This window comes from Pipistrellus kuhlii, unplaced genomic scaffold (genome assembly GCF_014108245.1).
Source record: "Pipistrellus kuhlii isolate mPipKuh1 unplaced genomic scaffold, mPipKuh1.p scaffold_m20_p_3, whole genome shotgun sequence".
Taxonomy (NCBI): domain Eukaryota; kingdom Metazoa; phylum Chordata; class Mammalia; order Chiroptera; family Vespertilionidae; genus Pipistrellus; species Pipistrellus kuhlii.
The window spans coordinates 25878643-25903187 of NW_023425529.1; the positions used below are offsets into that span (position 1 = coordinate 25878643).

General features: G+C 41.7%; 1 protein-coding gene and 1 long non-coding RNA gene across 5 annotated transcripts in view; both read right to left on the minus strand.

Annotated features, from left to right (window-relative positions):
- Window positions 1-24545, minus strand: part of ST8SIA1 (ST8 alpha-N-acetyl-neuraminide alpha-2,8-sialyltransferase 1) — a 132521-nt gene that overhangs the window by 104708 nt on the left and 3268 nt on the right. The window contains exon 1 of one of the 3 annotated variants that reach the window (XM_045587835.1): window positions 1146-1192. The exons of the other annotated variants lie outside the window; for them this stretch is intronic. Coding sequence (XP_045443791.1) covers window positions 1146-1177 — 32 coding nt within the window. The 5' untranslated portion in view covers window positions 1178-1192. Of the gene's footprint in view, window positions 1-1145; window positions 1193-24545 lie in introns of those variants that run through there. 3 annotated transcript variants of the gene reach the window in all.
- On the minus strand, window positions 4200-6547 carry LOC123653163. 2 transcript variants are annotated; one of them, XR_006742804.1, is made up of 3 exons: window positions 5814-6547; window positions 5574-5693; window positions 4200-4376 (listed from the first exon to the last, which is right to left on the minus strand). It is a non-coding gene; the product is annotated as an uncharacterized LOC123653163 (long non-coding RNA). The 2 variants fall into 2 exon arrangements; XR_006742803.1 differs by having other exon boundaries at window positions 5577-5693; window positions 5814-6543.

Sequence of the window (24545 nt, forward strand, 5' to 3'; positions counted from 1 at the left end):
CCCACAGGCTCAGTCCCACCTGCTGTACCAGCATCCACTGCAGAATGGGAGAGAACAGAGGGATTATCCAAGAGGCTAATGTGGAGACAATGTAGCCTTGCCTCCTCTCTGCTCATGAGTACCAGCGTTCATTGTAGATAGATAGTCATAAAAGAGCTCTCAAACAGTTATCACGTATTATCTACAAGAAAGAAGGAAGCCAGCCAGTATGTCTCCTGACACAGGTTTTCACCCCCTTCTCTATTTATGCCATCCTGGTGCTAGCTCTGATTTTCACTCACTGGAGCATATACTGAGGATCACTTAAAGACCATTCCACACTGATGAAAGATCTATGAGAATGCATGAAGATTCCCATCTAGCAACTGGAAATAATTTTTTTTTTAATGAAATGATAACTGGCACAATTGGCAGAAGAAACCTCAACGTCAGCCCATATTCTGACTCAGGACCAGTGATTGTTACTTCTGTGCCCGAGAACTTACCATGACTCTCAAACTTCTATTAAACCTCACCCTAACTGTCCAAGATTTTCATTCGTTTCTCACCCTCGCATGTTTTGCTCAAACCACCCGTTCAGGACTAACCTGAAACCCCAAAACTATTTCTCATGCTCTTTCACCAGGTTCAGAATGTGCCAATTCAACACCATTGAGCCTTTAGGAACAAGTTAACCACTCTCTCTATTCCCAAGTGCCATTCCTCAGCTGTTTGATTCATTGGGTACAAACACTGGAGGTTAAGGACTGTGCTTTCTTTTTATCTCCCCTGCGCTAAGCAGAGTTGTAAATTTTATCACGTGCAAGTAATATGTTTCTACTTTTGTCATTTTTCCTACTCCTCATCCATCCCCATTTCAAGCACCTATGATAAACTTGTGCTTTACTAACAAAAGCCCTGGTTTAAAGCAGTCTATCTTTCTCCGATGTAAGAATCATGTGGAGAAAATATAGTAGAATTAACACACACTGGGGTTTTTTTAAACGTATCACCGGTTTCTTGTCTTCTCAACAGAACTTCTATTTTGCCTCTTGCTTTCCATCTCCCCACAAAAATCTAAACTATTTTCCTACCCTCCCTCCTGTGCTCCCTCCTAAAATAATGACATTTCCAGAAATCAGAGTCGTTTGATTTAAGACTCTCACAGTGAGCTGTGTTTCCTGTTAAATGGAGACATATGGTGGTGAAAGGTAAGGGGAGAATATGCGGCAAGAGTCCTTGAAGTAGTGAAGGAATTAAGAACTTGGAATAACTTGGGAGAGATGAAAGTGGTTAGGGCAAACAAACAACCAATTCAGAAAGCCCTCAACAACAAAATCCCCTCACAGACATATGCTCCATGATGAAATCCGTTGTTCTTAAAGCCAGAGGTCCACCATACCTCCTTCCAGTCACCATAATGGTATAGCTGATGCCTATTATATCAATTGTAGATTTCCACCACAATGACTCAAACATGATGCATTCTGGGATGAGGTTGGGTGACTAGATTTAGAGAATCGATAAATGACAGAGGGGAGGAAGGTGGAGTGGAAGGGAGAAAAGGAGAGGAAGAAATAGAGGATAGGGAGGGAGAAAGGAAAGGAGGAAGAGAGAGAGGAAAGAAGAAGGAGGAGAAGGAAAAGGGAGGAGAAGGGAAGATGGGAAGGTAAAAATAAATTTAAAACAAGAAAGAGAAGGAGAGAAAGAGGGGAGGGCGGAAGGAAGGGAGGAGGGAGATAAACAAACTGATAAGGGAAAAGAAGAGAGATAGTGGAAACAAGAAAGTGTCTAAAATCATTTTTGAGACCAGAAGAGAGAGTGCTTAGAGTGTGAGCCCTGAAGTCAGACACTTCCGAGTTTGCATCCTGGCTCTCATCACTAACTCTCTAAGCTTCACTTTCTTCTTATGTCAGTAGCTTGCCCAAGGTCAAACTGGAAACTTGATGAGGAATAGGATTCAACTGAAGAGGGAGAGAGAGGATAAGAGGAAGGAGAAAGAAACCCAGTACTGATAAAAGCATCCCCCTTGTCGAAACCGGTTTGGATCAGTAGATAGAGCGTCAGCTTGCGGACTGAAGGGTCCCGGGTTCAATTCAGGTAAGGGTCATGTATCTTGATTGCGGGCATATCCCCAGTGGGGGCAGTGTAAGAGGCAGCTGATCGATGACTCTCTCTCATCGATGTTTCTAGCTCTCTAGCTCTCTCCCTTCCTCTCTGTAAAAAAATCAATAAAATATATATATATTTTAAAAGCATTCCCCTTAAACAACACAAAATACTAGAAAAAATAAAAATTATCATTATTTATAAGATATATAATATACATGTGAAACTAGGAAATTTAAGAGGATAAACTGAACAAAAAAAAAAAACAAACAAAAAAACACATTCTAAGAAATTTAAATAAGCCCTGGCCAGCTTGGCTCAGTGGATAGAGCATCAGCCTTCGGACTGAAGGGTCCTGGGTTCAATTCTGGCCAAGGGCACATGTCTGGCTTGTGGGCTCCATTCCCAGTGTGGGGCATGCAGGGGGCAGCCAATCAATGATTCTCCCTAATCACTGATGTTTCTATATCTCTCTCCTTCTCCCTTCCTCTCTGAAATCAATAAAAAAAATACATTTTTAAAAAAAAAATTAAATAAGGTGACTTGCTATAAATAAAAAATAACTTTCCAAAATATAAACAATAATTACATAACTAATTATGAAAACAATATGTTACTGGGTATCCTATCTAGTAAAAGAGTAATATGCTAATCGACCATTCCTTTATTATGCCCACAGCCAATCAGGGGAGCTATGCAAATTAACCCAGCAAAGATGGTGGCCCTCACACGCTACCCTGTCTCCCCTCACTGAGGGGACTGGGCGGCAGCTGTGCCCCAATCTCAAATGGTAGTGTGGGGCCCGGCAGCGCCCACCCCACAGCACCGCCCCTGGGGTTCAAGCCCGAACCCTGAAAGAAGGCAGAAGGCAGTGGCCAGAGCCAAGGCCTGAGTACCCGGTGCCAGAGAAAAACTGGTGCTGACAGCCAGGTGAAGGAAGGTCTATTGCATGAATCTTTGTGCAACGGGCCTCTAGTATAAATAGAAGCATCAAAAACATATAAAACATCTAAGAGTAATCTCAATAACAAGTGTGCAGAGCCCTGGCTAGCAAGCTCAATGGTTAAGACATTAGCCCACACACCATAGGGTCTTGGTGTTCTTACCAGTCAAGGCACTATTTGGGCTGCCACTTTGTTTCCTGACCCCTAAGACTGGGGGTGCATGCAGGAAACAGCAGGTCAATATGTCTCTCGCACATCAATGTTTCTCTCTCTCTCTCTCTTTCTCTATTACCCTTTTATTATATAGACTATCAATCAATAAAATATCAACAAGAATCATTTGAACTTGAAAATGAACCAAAGAGAAAAATATGAAAGAATAGCAAATATATATATATATATATATATATAAATATATATATATATATATATATATATATAATAACAAAGGAACAGTAGATAGCATTATGAGCTATTAAAATTTACTATAAAGCTACAGTAATTGAGACAGTATGGCTGTAGAATAGAACTAAGAGACAAAGCTTTGGAAGAAAAAAGGGACTTCCAAAAATAGACACACACATTGGATTATCTAGCATGGGTGAACTTGGCATTTCAAATCACTGGAGGAAGGTAAGTGTTTGGGTTTTGTGAATAATGACGTTAGAACAAATAGGGGAAGTATATAATCTCTACCTAATTATACTACAATAAATCACAGATAGATCTGAAATTTAAATGCCAAAGGTTAAATCATAAAAGTATCAGATAAAAATATCTTTGGCCATAGGAATTATGACACAAAAGTTCAAAAGCCATCAAGAAAAAAAACTGATGAAGTGATTGCCTGGTTATTTATACAGAAAAAAAAAATTAAACGTAAGTAAAGTAAAAGACAAACTGGGAAAACTATTTGCTACAGATATGACAAACAAACAAACTACAACTATACTCCTCTAACAAATATAGGACTCTTTGGACATCAAAAAAGAAGAGAGGTCCAGCTGGCCCGGGTGGCTCAAAGGTTGACTGTCAACTTATGAACTATGAACCAGGAGGTCACAGTTCAATTCCCACTCAGGGCACATGTCCAGGTTGCAGGCTTGTCCTGGTGGGGCGTGTGATCAGTGAGTCTCTCTCACCATTAAGGTTTCAATCTCCCTCTCCCTTTTTCACCTATATACTAGCAAAACATTTTTAAAATTAGTAATACTCAGCACTGGAAAGCCAACAGGCTGCTGGTCACAATGAAGATGACTTCAGTTGCAAGACAATCTGTAAATATCAACCTAAAATTAAACATGTAGCTTCGTGACCCAGAAATGTTCTCTTTAGGAAGGTTTCCTGTGGAGATAATTGCAGAAGAAGAAAAACGTATTTCTGGGATGTTAGTTAAATCATCCTTGTTTTAAAAATAAAAAAAAGAAAAAGAAAAACACAATGTTCAACCCTAAAAAGGAACTTTATATTCTCTCCATCTTTTTTGAGATAGTATTGCTTTGTGCTGTGCAAACTAAAACGAGATAGCTACTGACAAATATGTTGTGGGTGGAAAAAAAAAGGATGTTGTTAAAAACAATTTTTAATATGATTTCACTACTTATTAAAAATATGTGTTATTTGTTACGATATAACAAATTACTCCAAAAGGCAGCAGCTCCAAACAAGGCCCATTTTCTCAGAGTTTCTGAGGGTCAGGAGTGTCTCAGCTGGACGGCTCTGGCTCAGGGGCTCTCAGGAAGTTGCAGACCAGTTGTCAGCTGAGGCTTCAGTCCCCCAAAGCCAGAGGATCCCCTGGCCAGGTCACCTGCTTGGCTGCCTCTGGCTTCAGATCCCTGCTGACTGCTGACCCTACACCTCAGTTCCTTACCACATGTTCCTTACCTCAGTTCCCTAAACTGCCTAAGATTCCTCACAACATAGCAGCTGACTTCACTCAGAACAAGGGATCCAATATATATATATATATATATATATATATATATATAGAGAGAGAGAGAGAGAGAGAGAGAGAGAGAGAGAGAGAGAGCGCGCGCACCCCAAATGGAAGCCACGGTCTCTATAACCTAATCTCAGCAGTAAGGTACCATCACTTCCATAGAGTTCCATTCTACTCTAGAAGTAAGTCACTGAATCCTGCCTACACTCAAAGGGACGGTTGACATGGATACAGGAGATGGAGAAAGGTAAGTGTATGGTTTTTGTGAATAAAATATATACATATATATATATATATATATATATATGGCTAGTATACAAAGTGTCCCCTCAGGAGTTCAACCGAGAGACCTGGAGTTCAATCTCTTGCTATGATGTGTGCTGACCACCAAGGGGTGGCATGGAACAAAGAAGGCCCGGCCCGCAGCTGACAGCCGGAGGAAGGAAGGCCCCGGCCAGCAGCCAGAGGCCCCTATCGACCCCAATCGCTGGCCAGGCCTAGGGACCCTTCCCGTGCAAGCACTTCATGCACTGGGCCTCTAGTAGATATATAGAGAGTATATCTAGATGTTTCCATAGATGTAGATATAAAAACTCAAATACTACAGCAAGAGGATTATTTGAAATAGTGCCAGTTAATGCCTAGTGCCCTGGAGTCATGGTAGTATTTCAGCTCATGTATCCCAGTTTGGGTAATAAGTTACATACTGAATAGGAAAATGTCTGAAAGCATACACACCAAAACATTAACATTGTTTATCTCTAGGAAATAAAATTAAGAATATTTATATTTGCTTGATACACACTTTCATAAAGTTTTAACACAATACAAAAATGTGTTACCTTAATAAAGAATTTTTTTTAAAAGCAGAAATTATACATTTGATGTCCAGATTCTCTTTCAGAATAACTCAACTATTATCACATGAATTCCATTTCAGAGATGGTAACTGACCACAAAAGAAAAACCCCCAGGGGTTTCAGCACTGGAGAGAAGAGAAAGAATAAATTCCCTTTTCAAGGGACAGAAAAAGTCTCCCCCAGGTGGCTATTCCACTCCTGATTCTCACAGTTGCACAGGTTTCAGTTCTCCTGACTGTAGCATAGTTGTATCATTTCTTGGCATCCATCTCACAAATATAAGTGGGAACTTAGCAAGTGAATCATGACAGCTAGACAAGGGAGAGAGGAAAAACTAAAACTAAGCCACTGGGATGAATCAGAGATGTGAGGCAGAAAGAGAAGAGACAGCCTTCTCGTGACTTCAGTTCAGAGCTTTATTTGTAGGACCCTTAAAACAGCCTTGGATGTTCAGCAAGTGTTAATTCACCTTCCCAGACTGAACTTTTACTATTTAAGATCATTTCCTTATACTGCAGCAAAAAGAGATACCAGGCTGTAACTTGCAGCCCTGAATGCCAACGTTAGTCTTACTGCAAAGGAGCAGTCCAGCTCAGTAAGGAGCCTAGAGCTCATGAGCCCATGAACCTTAGAGCCAGAGAGACCATTTCCTAACTGCATAACCCTGAGCAAGGCCCTTTAAGCTCTTTTTGTTTCAGTTTCCTATCAATTAGATAGAACTATCTTATTCTCTCATCAAATGGTGCTGGAACAAATGGGTATCCATACACACAAAATAAATCTACGCATCAACTTTACACCCTTCACAAAAATTAACTCAAGTGGATCATACACCTAAGTGTAAAAATTAAAAACTATAAAAGTCCTAGAAGATAGAATAAAGAGAAAAACATAGATGGCTTTTTAAGGATGACTTTTCCTTGCTCTTGTTTTTAATCCATGCTCGAGGATATTCTTTTTCCATTGATTTTTAGACAGAATGGAAGGAAGTGGGGAAGGGAGGGGAGAGAGAGACATCTATGTGAGACACATGATTGGCTGCCTCCCGCACATGCCCCAACCAGAGAGGGCAACCCAGGTATATGCCCTTGAGTGGGAATTGAATCTGTGACCTGTGGTGTGAGGGCCAATGCTTTCACCGCTGAGCGACACAGGACAGAGCTAAGTATGACTTTTTAGATATAACATCAAAGGCACAATCCATGAAAGAAATAATTCTCCAAAATAGGCAAAGAACTCTTAAATTTCAATAAGAAAACAACCCAATTTAAACATGGAAAAAGGCTGAACTGATAGATACAAAGAACAGATTGGTGGCTGTCGAAGGTGGGGATGGGAGATAATATGGGTGAAGGTGGTAAAAAGTTAACCAACATCCAGTATTAAATAGTAAGTCCTGGGATATAATACACAGAATAATGACTGCTCTCAGAGGACATGGACAGCCTGTCCCTGTTCACCTGAGTAGCTTCAATCACCAAAAGAAGGGACTGGGAATATTCATGCCCTCGCTGCCCAGTGGGGAAGCAGCAGCTGCTAAACGCGAGGGATGGGGCTCTGCATCCCAGAATGCCCTTCACACGCCCTCTCAGAGCTGCTGGAGGTTGACGTGGGGCCAAAGCAAACAGACTCAAGAGTTTTCATGGCGCCCTAAAATCAAGAAAACTGAGCTAAACACCAGAATAAGACTGTCCCAAAATGAAGGTGGATGCAAATTGACAACATTTGCAAAGTTGATCAGAGATCCTTTAGAGCTGTGGTTCCCAACCTTTTTCTGGCCAGGCCCCACGTAAGCATCTCTAAAATCCTGATGCCCCCTCTGTGACATATAATTCTTACTATTCAAAAAGTGAACTATTCACATGGAGGAAGCCTGAAAAGTCATTAAGCTGGGCTAAACAAACTTCCAAAGAACATGGCATCCATGAAAGAGAAAAATAAGAGAATGAAAGGACAGGTAAAGTTCTGAGGAAGAAATCGCTAAGAAATTGTTTTAAAAAATAAGAAATGATATGAAAAAGTAACAAATAAAGTTTCAAAACATATAAGAGAACTGAAATGCATAAATATGTCACAATATATATCCATATACTGTTTATGAGGCCCCTAGAACCATAAGAAATGCGAAAAAATTCACTGTTAATAACTCATTCTTGAATTGCCCCCCTTAAAAATCAATTTGAGCTGAAACTCTGGATAGAGTGTTGGCCTGCGGACTGAAGGGTCCTGGGTTCAATTCTGGTCAAGGGCATGTACCTTGGTTGCAGACACATCCCCGTGGGGAGGGGGGGGTGTGCAGGAGGCAGCTGATCGATGTTTCTAGCTCTCTATCCCTCTCCCTTCCTCTCTGTAAAAAATTAATGAAATATATATTTTTTAAAAATAAAAAATCAATTTGACCCCCTGTAGGGAGTGTGTCCCACAGTGGGAGCCACTGCTTTAGAGTCGGCAAACTGGAGTAGAGGTGGGGACGGGAAGCAGACTGACAAGGCACAGTGGGAGCAGTAACTAGGAAACAATACCATGCCGTGGTGTTTCTACCCAAATCCACAATGTCCATGACCTGTCTCCCGCCCCTACCCTTGCTGGTGAGCTCCTGCTCCTGCTCTTTGCCGTATTATGGCGGGTGGGCTGGTCGAGTGGAGGCCTGTTGCTTACAAACTCAGCAATAATCCCCATCCAGGCTGGCCTGCCTTTGGTCTCTTGTAATGGAGCGTTGCTTTCCCCCACGGAATCATGTAACTTTTAACAGTGCTTTAAAGGGCTTTTCTCTCTAACATTTCCCATGCTGCATAGGTTAACCCGAGTCCAGAGATATTATCCCACTCCACTGCACAAAGGCCTCCGTCTCACAGTCACGATGTAGGCCAAACGCTGAAAGGATCAGGGGCACTTGGGGACTCTCAGGGCTGCACCAAACGCACACATACACAGTGAAATCCTGAAACTGAGGATAAACTCTGGCTTGTTTTTCCTCCATAAAAAAGAAGCTGAGAGACTTTTTGGAGACTGTTGCGGCTCTTATAAATAATGTGTGCTGTGTGATTACATTTTCTATGAGGCAAGGGCATGTCCTCCTGGCCAGCAGCACCTAGCAACAGTGCCTGGCACGCAGAAGGCACTGTACAGAATGAATGGAGGGGTGGATGAATGAATGGGAAATGAATATGTATAGCATGGAGTCTTAATATTAGGCAATAAATTAAACTACCCCTGAGAGGTGTTCAGACAGCTGTCTATAGGCCTTTCAGACAATCTAATATTTGTATTCATATAGCAAATACTTATTAAATACTTAATAAGACTGTGATGAAAGATCTAAGCCAGATGCAAGGGAGGAGAGGGACACAAACCAACCCAACAAACTACCATCATGGGATTTTTGAGCCTTTACCGCACTCTCACCCTCCACCCAGGTCAGTGGTCGGCAAACTGCGTCTCACATGCAGCTCTTTGACCCCTTGAGTGTGGCTCTTCCAGTCTTTCACAGAAGAGTGAATCTATTTTGAAGAACTGGTATTAGAATACCACAGCCTGAAGGAGTCTATTTTGAAGAAGTGGCATTAGAAGAAGTTTAAGTTTAAAAAATTTGGCTCTCAAAATCAATTTCAATCGTTGTACTGTTGATATTTGGCTCTGTTGACTAATGAGTTTGCCGACCAGTGACCTAGGTGGTTACAATTTAGCCCAAGACTTTTAATTACAGTAAATAGAAAAATAACTCTTTTTTTAAAAATATGTTTTTATTGATTTCAAAGAGGAAGGGAGAGGAAGAGAGAGATAGAAACATCAATCATGAGAAAAAAATCATTGATCGGCAGCCTCTTGCACACACCCTCACTGGGGGAGTCAAGCCCACTACCTGGGCATGTGCCTGTGACAGGAATGGAACCCAGGACCCTTCAGTCCAAGGCCAACACTCTATCCACCGAGCCAAACTAGCTAGGGCAGGAAAACAACTCTTAAAATAACAGAGTCAGAAAATGCAATTGTTTTATTTAAGACTGTTTCTTTTTCCTTGAAATGTCTACCATATGATGAAGCAAACGTTCAGTTTTCTTTTTAAACTACATTTTTACTTAATTACTGAATTCCTAGAAAAATGATGCAAATGGTCCCATAAAGGCATTGCTTCTTAAATGTAGATTAAACACCATGGTAATAGAGAGGATAATGGTGACAGATGAAGGCATATGTCCCAGTGACTAGGTACATTCCTCATAACTAGGTTTCCTCCATTCTCAGTGAGGGCGGCTGCCACTGTACATATCCAGCTGCTTGGGAATCTTTCTGTTGCTTTGGCCTCTTGAGAATTCCCTAAGGGGAATTTCACCTGTAATGTTAACAATCATTGTATGTTTGCCTTGTATGCAATAATCACTATTCACACTGAAAAAGAGGAAACCTCAAATCTGCCCTGAGCCAAAGTCAAAGATTTTCTATAATAACCAAAGAAACCAGATTTAAGCATTGGTGGCAGGAGGTTGGGGGGGAAGAGGGGGTGACTGTCAAGAAATTAATTTTAGCCTGGCCAGCCTGACTCAGGGGTTAAGTATCAACCTATGAATCAGGAGGTCACAGTTTGGTTCCCAGTCAGGGGACAGGCCTGGGTTGTGGGCTCTATCCCCAGTTGGGGGTGTGCAGGAGGCAGCCAATCAATGATTCTCTCTCGTCATTGATGTTTCTATCTCCCTTCCTCTCTGAAATCAAGAAACAAAAGTATTTTTTTTTAAAAAGAAACTAATTTTAGAAATTTATACTAAGAAAATAAACAGATAAGCATTTAAGATGTATACACAAAGATGTTCATCACACCATCCTATCTAATAAAGAGGGAATATACTAATTGACCATCATGCCCTCACAAAGATGGCAATGCCCACAGGCTTGCGCTGCCGGCAGTGGCAGCAGCAGAGGTGTGATGGGGCATCACTTTCCCCTGATCGCCGGGTCTCCTCCACCCCTGAGGGCTCTCAGACTGTGAGAGGGGGCAGGCCAGGCTAACAGGACTCCCCCCTTCAGTGCATGAATTTTCATGAACCAGGCCTCTAGCTACCCATGTTTCCCCGAAAATAAGACATCCTCCGAAAATAAGACCTAGCGCATGGAAAGATAAGCCATCACCTGAAAATAAGACCTAGCACAACTTTGGGAGAAAAAATTAATATAAGACACTGTCTTATTTTCTGGGAAACAGGGTATTTATAAAGGTGAGAGATTATAACATATGACTCGCTTGTAATAGTGAATTAGTTAAATAATTAACTATCCCAACAAAGGAAAATCTTGCAGCCATTAAAAAAAGTATGATGTAGGAATACATATACAGAAAATTATTCACAATGTACTGTTGGCCTCATTATAATTTTGCTTTATACATACACACAGAGGCATGGAATGGTCTGGAAGACTATACACCAAACTATTAACAATGTTTATTTCTAAGTTTAATTTTCAGTCTTTTTTACAAATGAAAATAGAATTGCACTTATTTAAATGCCCCACTTTGAGAAAGTAAAACTCTTTTAAAAGGCTATTTGATTTCCCATGTCCAGTATTTACCAAGTACATTGGATAATTTTTTTAATTAAAAAAAATCTAATTTCAATATCCTTTTTAAGGATCTTTGACAAGATCTTATTTGTTCCAATATAGTAACATTTTAAAACTCACTATAAATATTTGTATTTTATCACAAACTTAAAAGTTAAAAGTGACTTAACTATATAAGAAAATGTTAAAGACATAACACTGAATGGCTAAAAGAGGATATAAAACTAAATATACAAAATACACACAATTTAGTAATACACGCATAAGCAAACAAAACTGCACAAAAGAAAGTGTTCACAATGAATACTCCTGAAGGCTGAAATTACGAAGGGTTTTTCCCCCTCCCTTTATCTACATGTTAAATGTTTCTACAGTTAGTAACTATTACCTCCCAAATCAGACAAATAATAAGCACTATAAAAATTTCAAATAAGCACAGGGAACACAAAGTCATGTATATATCTACTGCGTCAGTAACTGAAACAGGTACTTTTCTTAAAACGTGCTTTCTCATTACACTCACTTGGAAATCTCTGGTAGTACACTCTGCTACTTAAGCCTGGATAATGGAGCACATTTAGCTCTGAGTTCATTTCAGCTTCTCCTGACACGTAATTAAAGAAGTGACACAGCTCTTATGGTCTTGGCTACTTCCCTCTGACACAATGGTAGAGCTACCAGACAGTCCAAGAGAAAGGGAAAAAACCAATAGCTTCAAAACTCAGCATAATCATCCAAAACAGGCAAACTGTAAACTTTGGAATGTATACTACATCACTCTATTTCTTCCTGCCTTAATTAATGACACTAGACCAGACTGGAAATTTTATAAAATCAGGAACCATGTCCTACTTTCATCACTGTATCCCAGAGCCTAGCTGGCACATAATAGGCATAGTAAATCTGGATGAATGAATGAACGAATAGGTGATTTATGGCTGGACTCTGCTCTCTTCCTTAAAATTCTGCTGGTCATTTTATAGCATCATTATTGCTACCACTGTGGAAAAAGAAGGTGTGTCATAGGTCATGTTTCATTGTTACATGTTCCATTACTGAAGGTACTAGTAATGGGCATAGGATAGGTCCCAGGAAGCAGCTTTGCTCATCATTACAGCTTACTAATTGGCAATTATTCAGTTTTCCTCTAAAGCTAAGTAATGCTACCCACAGCTAAGGATCAGAAAAGCCAAGTAAATTTTTCAAGGTCACAAAGTTAACAAACGACAGAACCAGGATCAAAACCTGATTTTCTGAGACCCAAAAGTCCAAACTCTTCTTAGGTGGGAAGAAGCATCCTGTCATCTCACCTAGTCAGAAGCAGATGGCTATGGATTCTACGCTAATTATCTCACTTAATCCTCATCATAACCCTAGGAAGTGGATTGGCATAGTATGCCATTTTTCAGGTGACAAAATGAAATAGAGAGGTTAAGCAGCTTGCCCAAGGTGCACACAGCTCCCAACAGAGCCAAAATGGAATGACAAACTGAGAAGAATTCTTAATGCATATCTATCCCCTCCCTCATAAGGGATTGCATTCATGATATACTGGTATAGTCAGCATCACTTCCAAGGTGACTCACAACTCTGTCAAGAGACAAACTGGCCATACTCTACACTAACATATACAACTAGAGGTCCAGGGCATGAAATTTGTGCACGGAAGGGGGGTGTCCCTCAGCCCTGCCTGTACCCTCTCCAGTCTGGGACCCCTCAGGGAATGTCCAACTGCCTCTACCTGCCTGCCTGATTGTGCCTAACTGCCTCTGCCTGCCAGCCTGGTTGCCAACTAACCGCTCCCCTGCTGGCCTGATTGCCCCCAATTGACCTCTCCTGCCAGCCTGATTGCCCCTTAACAGCTCTTCCCTACTGTACTGATCTCACCCCTAACTGCTTGCTCCCCCATGCTGGCCTGATCATGCCCCTGACTGCTTGTTCCCCTACATGGGCCTGATCTTGCCCCTACTTGCTCCCCCATGCCAGCCTGATCTCACCCCTAACCTTGCTCCCCATTGCCGACCTGATCTTGCCCCTAACTGCTTGCTCCCCTGCCAGCCTGATCGCCCCTAACCTCCTCTGCCTCATCCTCCGCCACCGTGGCTTTATCCATAAGGATGTCAGATGTCCAGAAAATGTCCGGTTGGCCCGGTCTAATTAGCATATTATCCTTTCATTGGTATAGGTTATTCAATTGATCCAACTAGCTTCCTAAACCTTCCAACTCTCCAAAATGAAGATTAATAAGTGCCCAAATTGTAAAGCACCACTCCCATTTGTAAGGCAAAGGACAAAGGTACATATGTATCTAAATATTTTAGATACAATCAAATAAACAAATAAAAAATGTGTTCCATCCCCCTATGCTTTTCCCTGGCCAAATATACCTGCATAACACCTGGAATGTCAAATGCATATTTAGGCTTCTCAAACTCCAGGAAGTTTAGTACTAGACATGGTAGCACAGAGAGAAAGAACACCCCAAGTGTGCATGTGACTCCCCAATCCCACGTGGAAGTTCCTTCCACAGCCTTCATTTCCCACAAAGAGACATTCCTTGCCCATCCCTTGAGCCTAGGAGTGCGCACAGCAGCGGGCAAGCCATACTCAGGGTGAGGGATGGGGAAATGCCCCATGCAGGCAGGCAGGCAGGCTTGGATCATTTGGGCAGGGAATTCCAGGGTCAACAAAAGCCTCACTGGCTGAAACTGGTTTGGCTCAGTGGATAGAGCGTCAGCCTGCGGACTGAAAGGTCCTGGGTTCGATTCCTGTCAAGGGCATGTACCTGGGTTTCGGGCATATCCCCAGTGGGAGGTGTGCAAGAGGCAGCTGATCGATGATTCTCTCTCATCAATGTTTCTAACTCTGTATCCCTATCCTTTCCTCTCTGTAAAAAACCAATAATATATATATATATATATATATATATATATATATATTTATATATATATATTTATATATTTATATATATATATTTATATATTTATATATTTATATATTTATATATTTATATGTTTATATATTTATATATAAATTTTTAAAAAAAAAAATTTTTTTTAAAGCCTCACAGTTGCCTTGCCCTCTTAAGAAGTGGGGAGAGCACAGGAGCAGCAGAATTAGGCCCAAAAAAACTAGAGCTCAGAGCATGGGCCCCTCTTGCCAGGGTTTGAGGAGGGCACTGATGAGGACTCTCCCCAGCTGCCACACAGCTTTCAATATAGACAGCTGCTTAGAGTAGTAAATCTCTCTAAATGCATCCTTCTCCCTACCCCTCCCTAACCAAGGCCTGGCCATCTACCAAAGTACAATTCATTCACTCCCCTTCTTGCAGTCCAAGCATTTACAGTGTGTAGTATCCAGTTTTGTCTTTTAATTGCATGATATTTTCTGGGTTTTTTTAATCCTTTCAAATGGGTTGATTATGTTTCTCTAAAGCAGGGGTTCTCAGCCAGGGGCAATTTTGCCCCCCCAGGGGACATTTTGCCAATCCTAGAGACATTTATGGTTATTTAACTCAGTAGGCAGAGGGCTTGGATGTTACCAAACATTTCCCAGTGAACAGAACAGCCCTTCACAATGCATCACCCAGCCTAAAGTGTTAGTAATGCTGAGATTTAATAGTGCAGAGGCTAGGGAGCACTGCTCTGAAGAACTCTCAGGGCCCAGCTAGCGTGGGTCAGTGGTTGAGTGCTGACCTATGAACTAAGAAATCATAGTTTGATTCTTGGTCAGGGCACATGCCCAGATTGCAGACTTGATCTCCAATGTAACGTGTACAGCAGACAGCCAATCAATGATTCTCTCTCATTATTGATGTGTGTGTGTGTGTGTGTGTTTCCTCTCTCTCCTTTTCTCTCTGAAGTAAAATATGTTTTTTTCAATAAAAATATGTTTTTAAAAAAACTCTTAGAGAGAAAGGATGCCATTTACTCCTTTGATTCCCCACATGGCCAAGCAGAGTGTCGGACCTCACTAAGTATTTGTTGCCTGGCAGACAGGCGATCTGGCCCCAAACTTTCCTAAAACATTCCCTACGCAGTAATTTTTAAAACTTTAGGAACTATGCTTAGTTCTGAATGAATCTGGGAATGCGAATCTAAATGAATCAGCAGAAAAGGATGGCAAACTAGTACTTTTGATACAGTATGAAAAATGCACCTGTCACTAGCAGATATTCAATATTTGTATATTTTTCTGTTCATTATGTCTCCCTTCATTAGCCAATAAACTTCAAGAAAGTAAGAATTAAGTTCACTATTATAGTTCCAGCATCTTCTCTGGTAAAAGTGGTAGACAACAAAGGAGTAAGGGATGCCGCCTGCGGCAAAGATAACATGGGTTAGGCTCTAATTATGTGCCAGAAACAGAGCTAAGCATTTTAATTCATTATCTATTCTAATGTGCACAGCAATCCTAAAAGAAGCCACATTTTACAGACCAGAAAATGGACAACAAAAGGCTCTCTCGCTGAAGAACACAGCACGTGGTGGAATCAGGATTTCAGCACAGCTAACTTCGGAACCTTCGCTCTTAACCTCCACTCTGCATGTCAAAAAGAGTAATGATTAGCTAGGTAAAGAGCGGGAGATGTGGCCTTGAAGGAAAACGTTGCAATAAATATTAATGACTTGTTTTTGTCATTGTGGTTGCTGTTAATGAAGATTTTCATATTTATAAATCTGCAATATAATTAAAGCTTATTTTCTCAAGCATCACAGCTTATTAAGCCATCCTTTTCCTTAATTAATTTTAAAGTGAATTTCACAAATTCCCCAACTTCACAACTATAAAACCTACATCATATATATCCTATATAATAAAAGGGTTATATGCAAATTGAACAAATGGCAGAACAACCTGTCGCTTTGACACGCACTGACCACCAGGGGATAGACGCTCAACACAGAAGCTGCCCCCTGGTGGTCAGTGCACTTCCACAGGGGGAGCGCAGCTCAGCCAGAAGCCCAGGAGTCAGGCTCACGAAAGGCAAGCACAGTGGCAGTGGCAGGAGCCTCTCCTGCCTCCATGGCAGGGTTAAAGATGTCCGCACTAAGGATGGCTGCCTCTGTGTCCAGCAGGGCAACTGTGGAAATACCTGAAGCTTCTGATATCCATAGGTTCAAAAATAGGGACAGAAAAGAAGCGACACAAATCTAGAACTGTTTGCACTAGTGTTTCATTCAGAATATGGGAAAGGAAAGAAAAGCACCGCTGCTCAGAGTAATGGTTACCAGCCAGTAAATAGACAGGATATTCAAAGTACTTTGGTGTGTTACCCTTGTCCCAAACCAACCAATAACACTGGCATACAGTCAGTGTCATTGGATACTTGATATTTGTTCATTTCTTCTTCTTCTTTTTTTTAATGAAATCGTGTATTTATTGGGTTATCATAGTGCCTCATATAAAGTAAGGGACTGGTCATTTTTTTGTTTTTGTTTTTTACTTTTTTATTAAATTTATTGAGGTGATATTGGTTAATAAAAGTGCACACATCTATATCATATCTATATTGCACTGTGTGTTTACCACCCAAATTCAAATCTTCTTCTGTTACCATATATTTGACCCCCCTTTACCCTGACCCAACCTTAAGACCATTCGGAGATTCTGACCTGGCTTCTACCTACCTTCCAGTCTACCGTCTACATTACCTACTCTAGTCTCAGAAGGCCACTTACTCACTGTCCACACAGGCTGCACACCAGGCTCTTCCACCCCGTCCTGCTTTGGCCTTTGTTATTGTCTCTGCCAGGAGCATCCTTCTGCCCTCACCTCCTGCCGCCGCCCCATCTCACCAGCCTTCAAGGCTTAGTACAAGCACCAGCACCTCTGTTACTTCCCTCCTTCTGACAGAATGAAATGCCATGTGCCACAAACTTGCCCAACTCTTTGCTTGTGTTACTATTCTTACAACTACCTTATAGTAAACAGAGGTATGGCGGAAACTGGTTTGGCTCAGTGGATAGAGCGTCAGCCTGCGGACTGAAAGGTCCCAGATTCGATTCTGGGCAAGGGCACGTACCTTGGTTGTGGGCACATCCCCAGTAGGGGGTGTGCAGGAGGCAGCAGGTGGATGTTTCTCTCTCGTCAATGTTTCTGGCTCTCTATCCCTCTCCCTTCCTCTCTGTAAAAAAATCAATAAAAATATTTTAATAAATAAAAAATAAACAAACAAACAGAGGTATTTGGTGAGCATCATTCTAGGTACTTTCTGTATGCTATCATGTAATTTCTTAAACCTGTATGAAATGATTACCCACCCCATGTTACACATGGGAAAAACTGAAGCTCTGAGTTGAACTTACCAATGATCACACAGCGAGAAAGGGATACAGCCAGGATTCCAACCATTCTCACAGCGCCTTGATCCTCACGTCTTTCGCAGGGCTTTGCTGCCTCTCTTTGGTGGCCCTATTTCCAGTTGGTGAGTTCACTGCAAACATATGCCTACAGCAAATCCCTTGATGACAGGGGACCAGGGCATATTCATCTATAAATGTATAATGTTTCCACTTATACAAGATTCTTAGGAGAATCAAATTGGTCAATACATTTAAAGCACTGAGCATAGTGCCATCATAATAATAAGAGCCAAATAATTTGTGGTGGTGGCTGTTACTACATCAGGGACCAAGAAGAAAGCCTTGCACACAAATTCTGAACTGAGGTTTTCTTCTGAAAAGCAAATGAAATGGATAAGGACCAAAATGACAAATGTCCCTTTGGTTTGGCATTTCCCCACTACTCAATCAAAAGCAACAAGAGTCGTATCAAAACTTTCTTTAAGGATGTTAGGGAAATTCCCTATTTGGTTCAAAACTCTCAGAGCTTTGTTACTTTCTTGCTGCCCTCTCCTATGAGATTTGCCAAGGTCTCTGAGAAGTCAGTACTTAACAAGTTGTGAGCTGGGATATAAAATTTCAAATGCCCAGACAAGTGGGCACTTTGTTAGCTTCAGCCAGCTAAGCTATATCTGAGTGTGTTTCTTTTTCTTGCAAATAAACTCTTGCATACTTTGCTGCTATTTGGTACTGTCTCTTGTTAGAATTCCTTCCTATAAGCAAAGCAAGAACCAGGGATGCAGAGACCACCTCTAACATACTAGTGCCATGACTTGAGTGTTGCAAATTGTAAGTCTTCTCGCCAGGAGGCTGGAAAGAGGGCTATTTTGCTTTTGCTTCGTCTTAAAAAAAAAAATAAATAAATAAAAAAATATAAATATAAAAAAAAATATATATATATATATATATATATATATATATATATATATATATATATTGTTGTGTTGTTGTTGTTGTTGTTGTTGTTGATTTTTTTACAGAGAGGAAGAGAGAGGACAGAGAGTTAAAACATTAATGGAGAGAAACATCAATCAATGCCTCCTGCATAACCCCTACTGGGGATGTGCCCGCAACCAAGGTACATGCCCTTGACCAGAATCAAACCTGGGACCCTGGAGTCCACAGGCCAACACTCCATCCACTGAGTCAAACTGGTTAAGGCTGCTTTTGCTTCTTATCCAGGATCAAGAGGGTGAGGCAGCAATTGCAGTTAATCGAGGAGAAATGACTGTGAGAGGAAAACAAAAGTAACTATGAGCGCCTGGTGATGAACCGGCACAAAGATAAGAGATACATCTTCCCACAGGTCTGCAAAGCAGACACTCTCAGGCAACTGAGGGTTTCTGGGTAGGTATTGGAGGGTCTTCCTTGCAACAAGTAAGGGCCTAATAGAGACTTCAGAACACATTTGTAATTAAACTTAAACTTGCTCACATAAAGGCTGGCCATCCAGCACTCAGGGTCTCCAAAGTTGTTCTAGACAGCCTGCAAGAGAAATATAAGAGGAATGGAGAAGGCCAATGGTTTAATGGCCTCTGGGAGCCCCCTCTGCTAGCAGCACACTTTGACCTATTACATTGAGCCCTGAGAACTCTGCTAGCAGTTATGACTTGCTCATGCCCACATTCTCAGCATTTTATTTTGGCCCATAGGAAGTGCCATGAATTGATGTGCCTGGCCTGTCCAACCCGTTCCTGCATCTACATTCTTGGGTCTCTCCATGTAGAAATTGGGTTTATGTTGCATCTGCCAAAGAGCTAGAAGGAAACATCACAAGACAGAGGTGTTCAAAGGATTCTTCCCTGAGAACATTAATGAGATTCCACTTTTAACATGTATTCTTGAGAACCAAGATGGTGGTGTAGGCAAATGCCTGTGCTCATTGCCTCCCACAATCCCATCAAAATTACAGATAAAAGGGGGAAGGATTGTGAAAATGACAGTGGCTTCCCCCCAACTTCCCTCCCCCGCTAGAATTCCGTAAAAAAGCAAAGAACATTGAGTGGTATTTGAGATTTGAGGGTGAGGGTTACTGCAGATTGGAAACATATTTCTAGGTTTCAGTTCCATGCTGCAAGTCAACACGATGCCATTTTCAACTGTACAAGAGTCTGCTTATGGATTTGACGTGATCTTAAGGGCAGCGTCAGAGGCCGAATTTTTCACCTATTAATGTTTCTCCACATTTATCCTTGAATCTGAGTAACTATACAGTACTCGCAGTGTTTCCCAAACTTTTGACATATGTGTACCCCTTCTATAATTTTCGTAATGCTGAGTGCCCCTCATACTCAAGAGAACGTAGAATTAGGCGCAGCTAAGCACAGTGCGGTGCATAGCCCCAACAAACGCCGGTGCAAGGCAAACCCCCACCAAACTCTTCCCGTACCCCTGGGGGTACGCGTACCACACTTTGGGAAATACTGCAGTACTGTATACCTAACTTCCATTGAGTTTGATGTCAATTCTTGTGAAAAGAGCTCCTACAGGTCACAGACTCGTAAAAGAACACAGCAGCGGGGCACAAAATCTGCTGGACCAGTTTTGGAACCAGAGAAGTGTCCCCTCTCATTTGCCATCAGTTTTACCAGCGACTTCTCAATTTGTACGTGATCTGTAAGGAGAAGGGAAACCCTAAGTCTTGTCTAACTTAGTGGAGAATGTGTGTGTGGGGTTTAGGATGATAGTGAAGTCTCACTGAGCTGTGTTATCTAACTTGTAGATAAAACACTGTCATTAAAAGTTTGGATTCACCTGTTCCTTGCAGTTTTAAAACCAGTAATTGCAGACTCTGGGAATGTGACTAGTCTATGACTTAAGGCTGTTCGCACCGAGGAAGCTCTTCAAGTGCTAGAACGAAAGACTTCTAGTTTTTGGCTCAAATTTGGTTAAGTACTGTTTGTATACCAGGATATGTGAGATGTAAATGTAATAGGTCACTTTCACCCTCATAGCTATAACATTAAAATTTTGTAGGACAGAAATAGCTTGTATTCCTGAATTAATAGACGTTGTACTGAAGTATCATGTTTTTAAAACTATATCTATCTATCAATATGTATACAGAGTAAAGTTTGCTGCTGTTACCTTGTCTGGGTTTCAATGTGTGCTGATATATATGTTACACACACACACACACACACACACACACACACACACATATATCATACACACACACACACAGAAAATGGCCTAAAGCAGACATCATGTAATTACAGTTGCAAAATGAAGACATTTTGGAAAGAACATTGTGTCATAGTTCAATCATTTGCAGTGGCTCTCTGTCCCTCTTTCCTGTGGTAATTTTTGCTGCTTGAACTCTGCACTGGGTCCTCAAATAAACCGATATGAATGTAGCTCCCTTCCTCCCCCCCAGCCACGTGTGAAGAAGCAGCCACACCCCAACAGAAGAGGAAGAAAAACCTAGAACTATTTCAAGTTTTATCTTTTTTGTATATGAAAATGAAGTAAAATAATAATAATATTGAAAAACATTACAGATAAAATACAGAATCACTGGAAAGCTGGCTGAATGGAAGTGTTACAACTAGAGAACTACAGTAGAAAGCACACTGAGACTGGTAGAAGGCACGGAAGCATGGAAGGGCTGGCCCAGCACCCACGTGTGCATAGGTGCCACTTTTTTAATCACAAGGAAGATCGCCTCTGAAGAGGCTGCCCAGAGGAACAAGGGGTCCCAGCCATACATCAGATACCCAGTCCCGGCTCCCAGAGCTGGGAAAAGAAGTCCCTACAGGCTGTAAAAACCAGTGTGGATTAGGGCTGAGTGCTGGAGACCTAGCTGCTCATCTTAAAAGGCCAGCACCATGAACTGAACTTACAAGCTCCTGCTTCCTCTGAGCTCCAGTGCTGTGTGAGGCTCTTGGGAAGCCAGACACATAGGAGGAGAAACTGGACTGTCTGGCATCAGGGCAGGAACTTGGGGCTGGCTTTCTTCCAGATGGAGGTGCTCCCAGCTGTCACTGTTTCCATGCAGGGACCTCCCTGGTTTCAGGACTGACTGGCAGCCCTTTCTGTTTGCTCCTCCCTGGTGATTCACTGAGACCCTGCCCCACCAAATTTACAACCCCATCCAAGCTGTGCATAGTTGCTTTTGCATATGAATGGCCTGTCCTTTCTCAGGCTAAAAATCTGTCAAACAAGCTGCAACTGGGTCAGGAAGCCCCAAACCTATCAATTAAAGGCCCAAGACCCAGCACCAGCCTGCCTTGCATCACTGCTGGGTCTCATCTAGCTACTTCCAAACCCTATGCATAGAGGAGAAATCTGAAGATCTCTCTGTAGTTCCTACTGAGTGGCTCCAGGAAGCAGCTGACTTTGCACCTCTCTGGAGACTCAAGAGCTAGTATACCCAGAGGTCAGTGTGAGACCATACCAGATTATAACTCTTCACATCCATAAGTGACACACTCAATGGGCAGACTTAGTAAGCACCAAAGCCCCACTGAAGTAATTCCTGCTCCATAAGGGTGTCTCCTGCACAGCAACTCTCTCATTGTAGTTGCAGCTGGTCCTCACAGCCAAGTAGCCTGAAGGTCAATTCTTCCCAGTGACACCAACAGCAATCAAGGCTCAACTACAAGATTGTGCACACAGCTCACAAAGAGGTGCATCAAGTGTGTCCAACTCAGGTGATTGGGAAGACTGAGCCACTGGACTCTGTAATAATCTCAACAAAAAAATTAATTAAAAAACACACACACACACATATATTCCCAACATTGTCAGGCAACACACAAGCTGAACAGACTTGTTTGAGATCTGCAAAAAACCAATGAGGTAGTAGTTCCCAATCACCTACATCTCAATTTATACTGTTATTTACAAATTTCTTAATGTTCTTTTGAATTGGTCTTTTGCTCTTTTGTTGTCTTGGAATGCCTCCTTTTTCAGAACCGCTCTTCTATATAACTTTTTTCCTTATTTGCTCATTTGCCTGTGCACTTCCAGACACACCATTTAAAGCTTGTTTTGGTGTTTTCTATAATCATACACAATGAATAAATTCCTATTATTACCTCTAACCTTTACACATGTGCTAGGCCTAGGCTGGAGAAACAAGAGCTATTTCTTATTTTACTCAAGGGCTAACTTTACAGGCTCCCAATATAACTGAAGTCTGTTGGATCTGCCACAGAACAAGGATTGACCATGCTCCAGTGGGACTCCTGGCCAATTCTTATCCTATCCCATGGACCCTATCAGGTTTAACTTGTCTAGGCACAACCCAACTTTTTTAATTACTCCAAAACTTACTGTAATACCTTAGATTTTTCAACCCTTGACTACCATATTCTATACAAAGCTTAACAAGAATTTCTCCCATCGGGCAGACAGAAGTGTTTTTCATTGTGACCAGGATGGACTCACTTTAAAATTCTCAGACAGAAAACAAAACCTCCTAGAATTGTAGCACAACCCGAAGTGCTACCTGCTGTTATAAAAATGGCACACACACACACACACACACACACACATCAGCAGGTATTTGCAACGGATCCCTTGTTAAAGCAGAACCAAATGGTACTAACGATACCTTCCAATCCCTAAATAGCTCTAGTACCTGCAATACAACTTTTCAGATACAGACTATACAAAACTGCAACAGAGCCATTCTTTTGCCATCTAAGGGAAGAGCAAGAAGACACTACCCTGGATGCAATACACCGGCATTGCCATCAATCACTAATTGATTGAATCATATCTCCCTAGACCCCACTAAACCTAATGATGCTAATGGATGTCTTTGCTCACCCAAAGGACTTAGGTTCCTAGGACAAACACCCCAAAGTGGAATAGCTCAACAATACATTAATCCGTCTACAGACACAGGAACAGGGACAACAGGCTACACCACATCCCCAGAGCAAGCTGTTCAGAATTATTGTCCTCACAGAAGGTGCGAAAGGGCCAGAGATTTACTTGTTCTAGGCCTAGCAGCCATAATTGGAAGCCTAATTAGGCTAGCAGGGAGCATTACCTACAATGCTGTACCAGCCTAAAATATCCCTGCTTCAATGACCACGATTGCTACTACTAATGGCAGAGACTTAGGATAATTATTCCAATCAGTAAATTCAATAGCCAAGATGGTCACTGATAACCACATAGATTACTTATTAGCTTCCCAAGGAAGGGTATGTACCCTAGCAAACACTCCGTGCTGTTTTTACATCAATACAACTGGCCAAACTGAAGCAGACGTTCAGGCCATTTTAAAACATGCCACTTGGCTAGGGGATTTTAATCTAGAAGGCATGAAAGATACTATGTGGAAAACAATTAAGCAGGCATTTCCCAATTTAACTTGGTTCTTACCCTTGTTAGATCGACTAATAACTCTCATACTTCTCTGCACCTTCGTCCCTGCATAATGAACAAACTAACAACTTTTCTTCCCTCCCAAATACAGGCAATACATCAATAAGGCTATCAGCTCATACATCAAAATCCATTGGACTGGGCTACAGGTCACTGGCCCTCCACCCCAATCTAGCCACCCCAGACAGAGCAAGGGACAGCGCGCCAACACAGCTCCATGTCCTATTCAGCGGAAGTAGAGTCAGAAGCCAGACTACCGTCCCTCAACTTCCCAAGCGAATTTGACCGATATCACTCGAAGGGCGGAATGTTAGCAGCCAGACAGACATGAATGGGGATAGGTGGCTAAAATCAAGGGGAAGGCATGGGAGGTGCTTACACAAGAATGAAGAGTTATGCTCCGCAGACCCAAGAGTGAGGAAGCTGAAGACTTGAAACCTCCTCCAGGATGTGGTCTAACAGAGAGTAACATCGA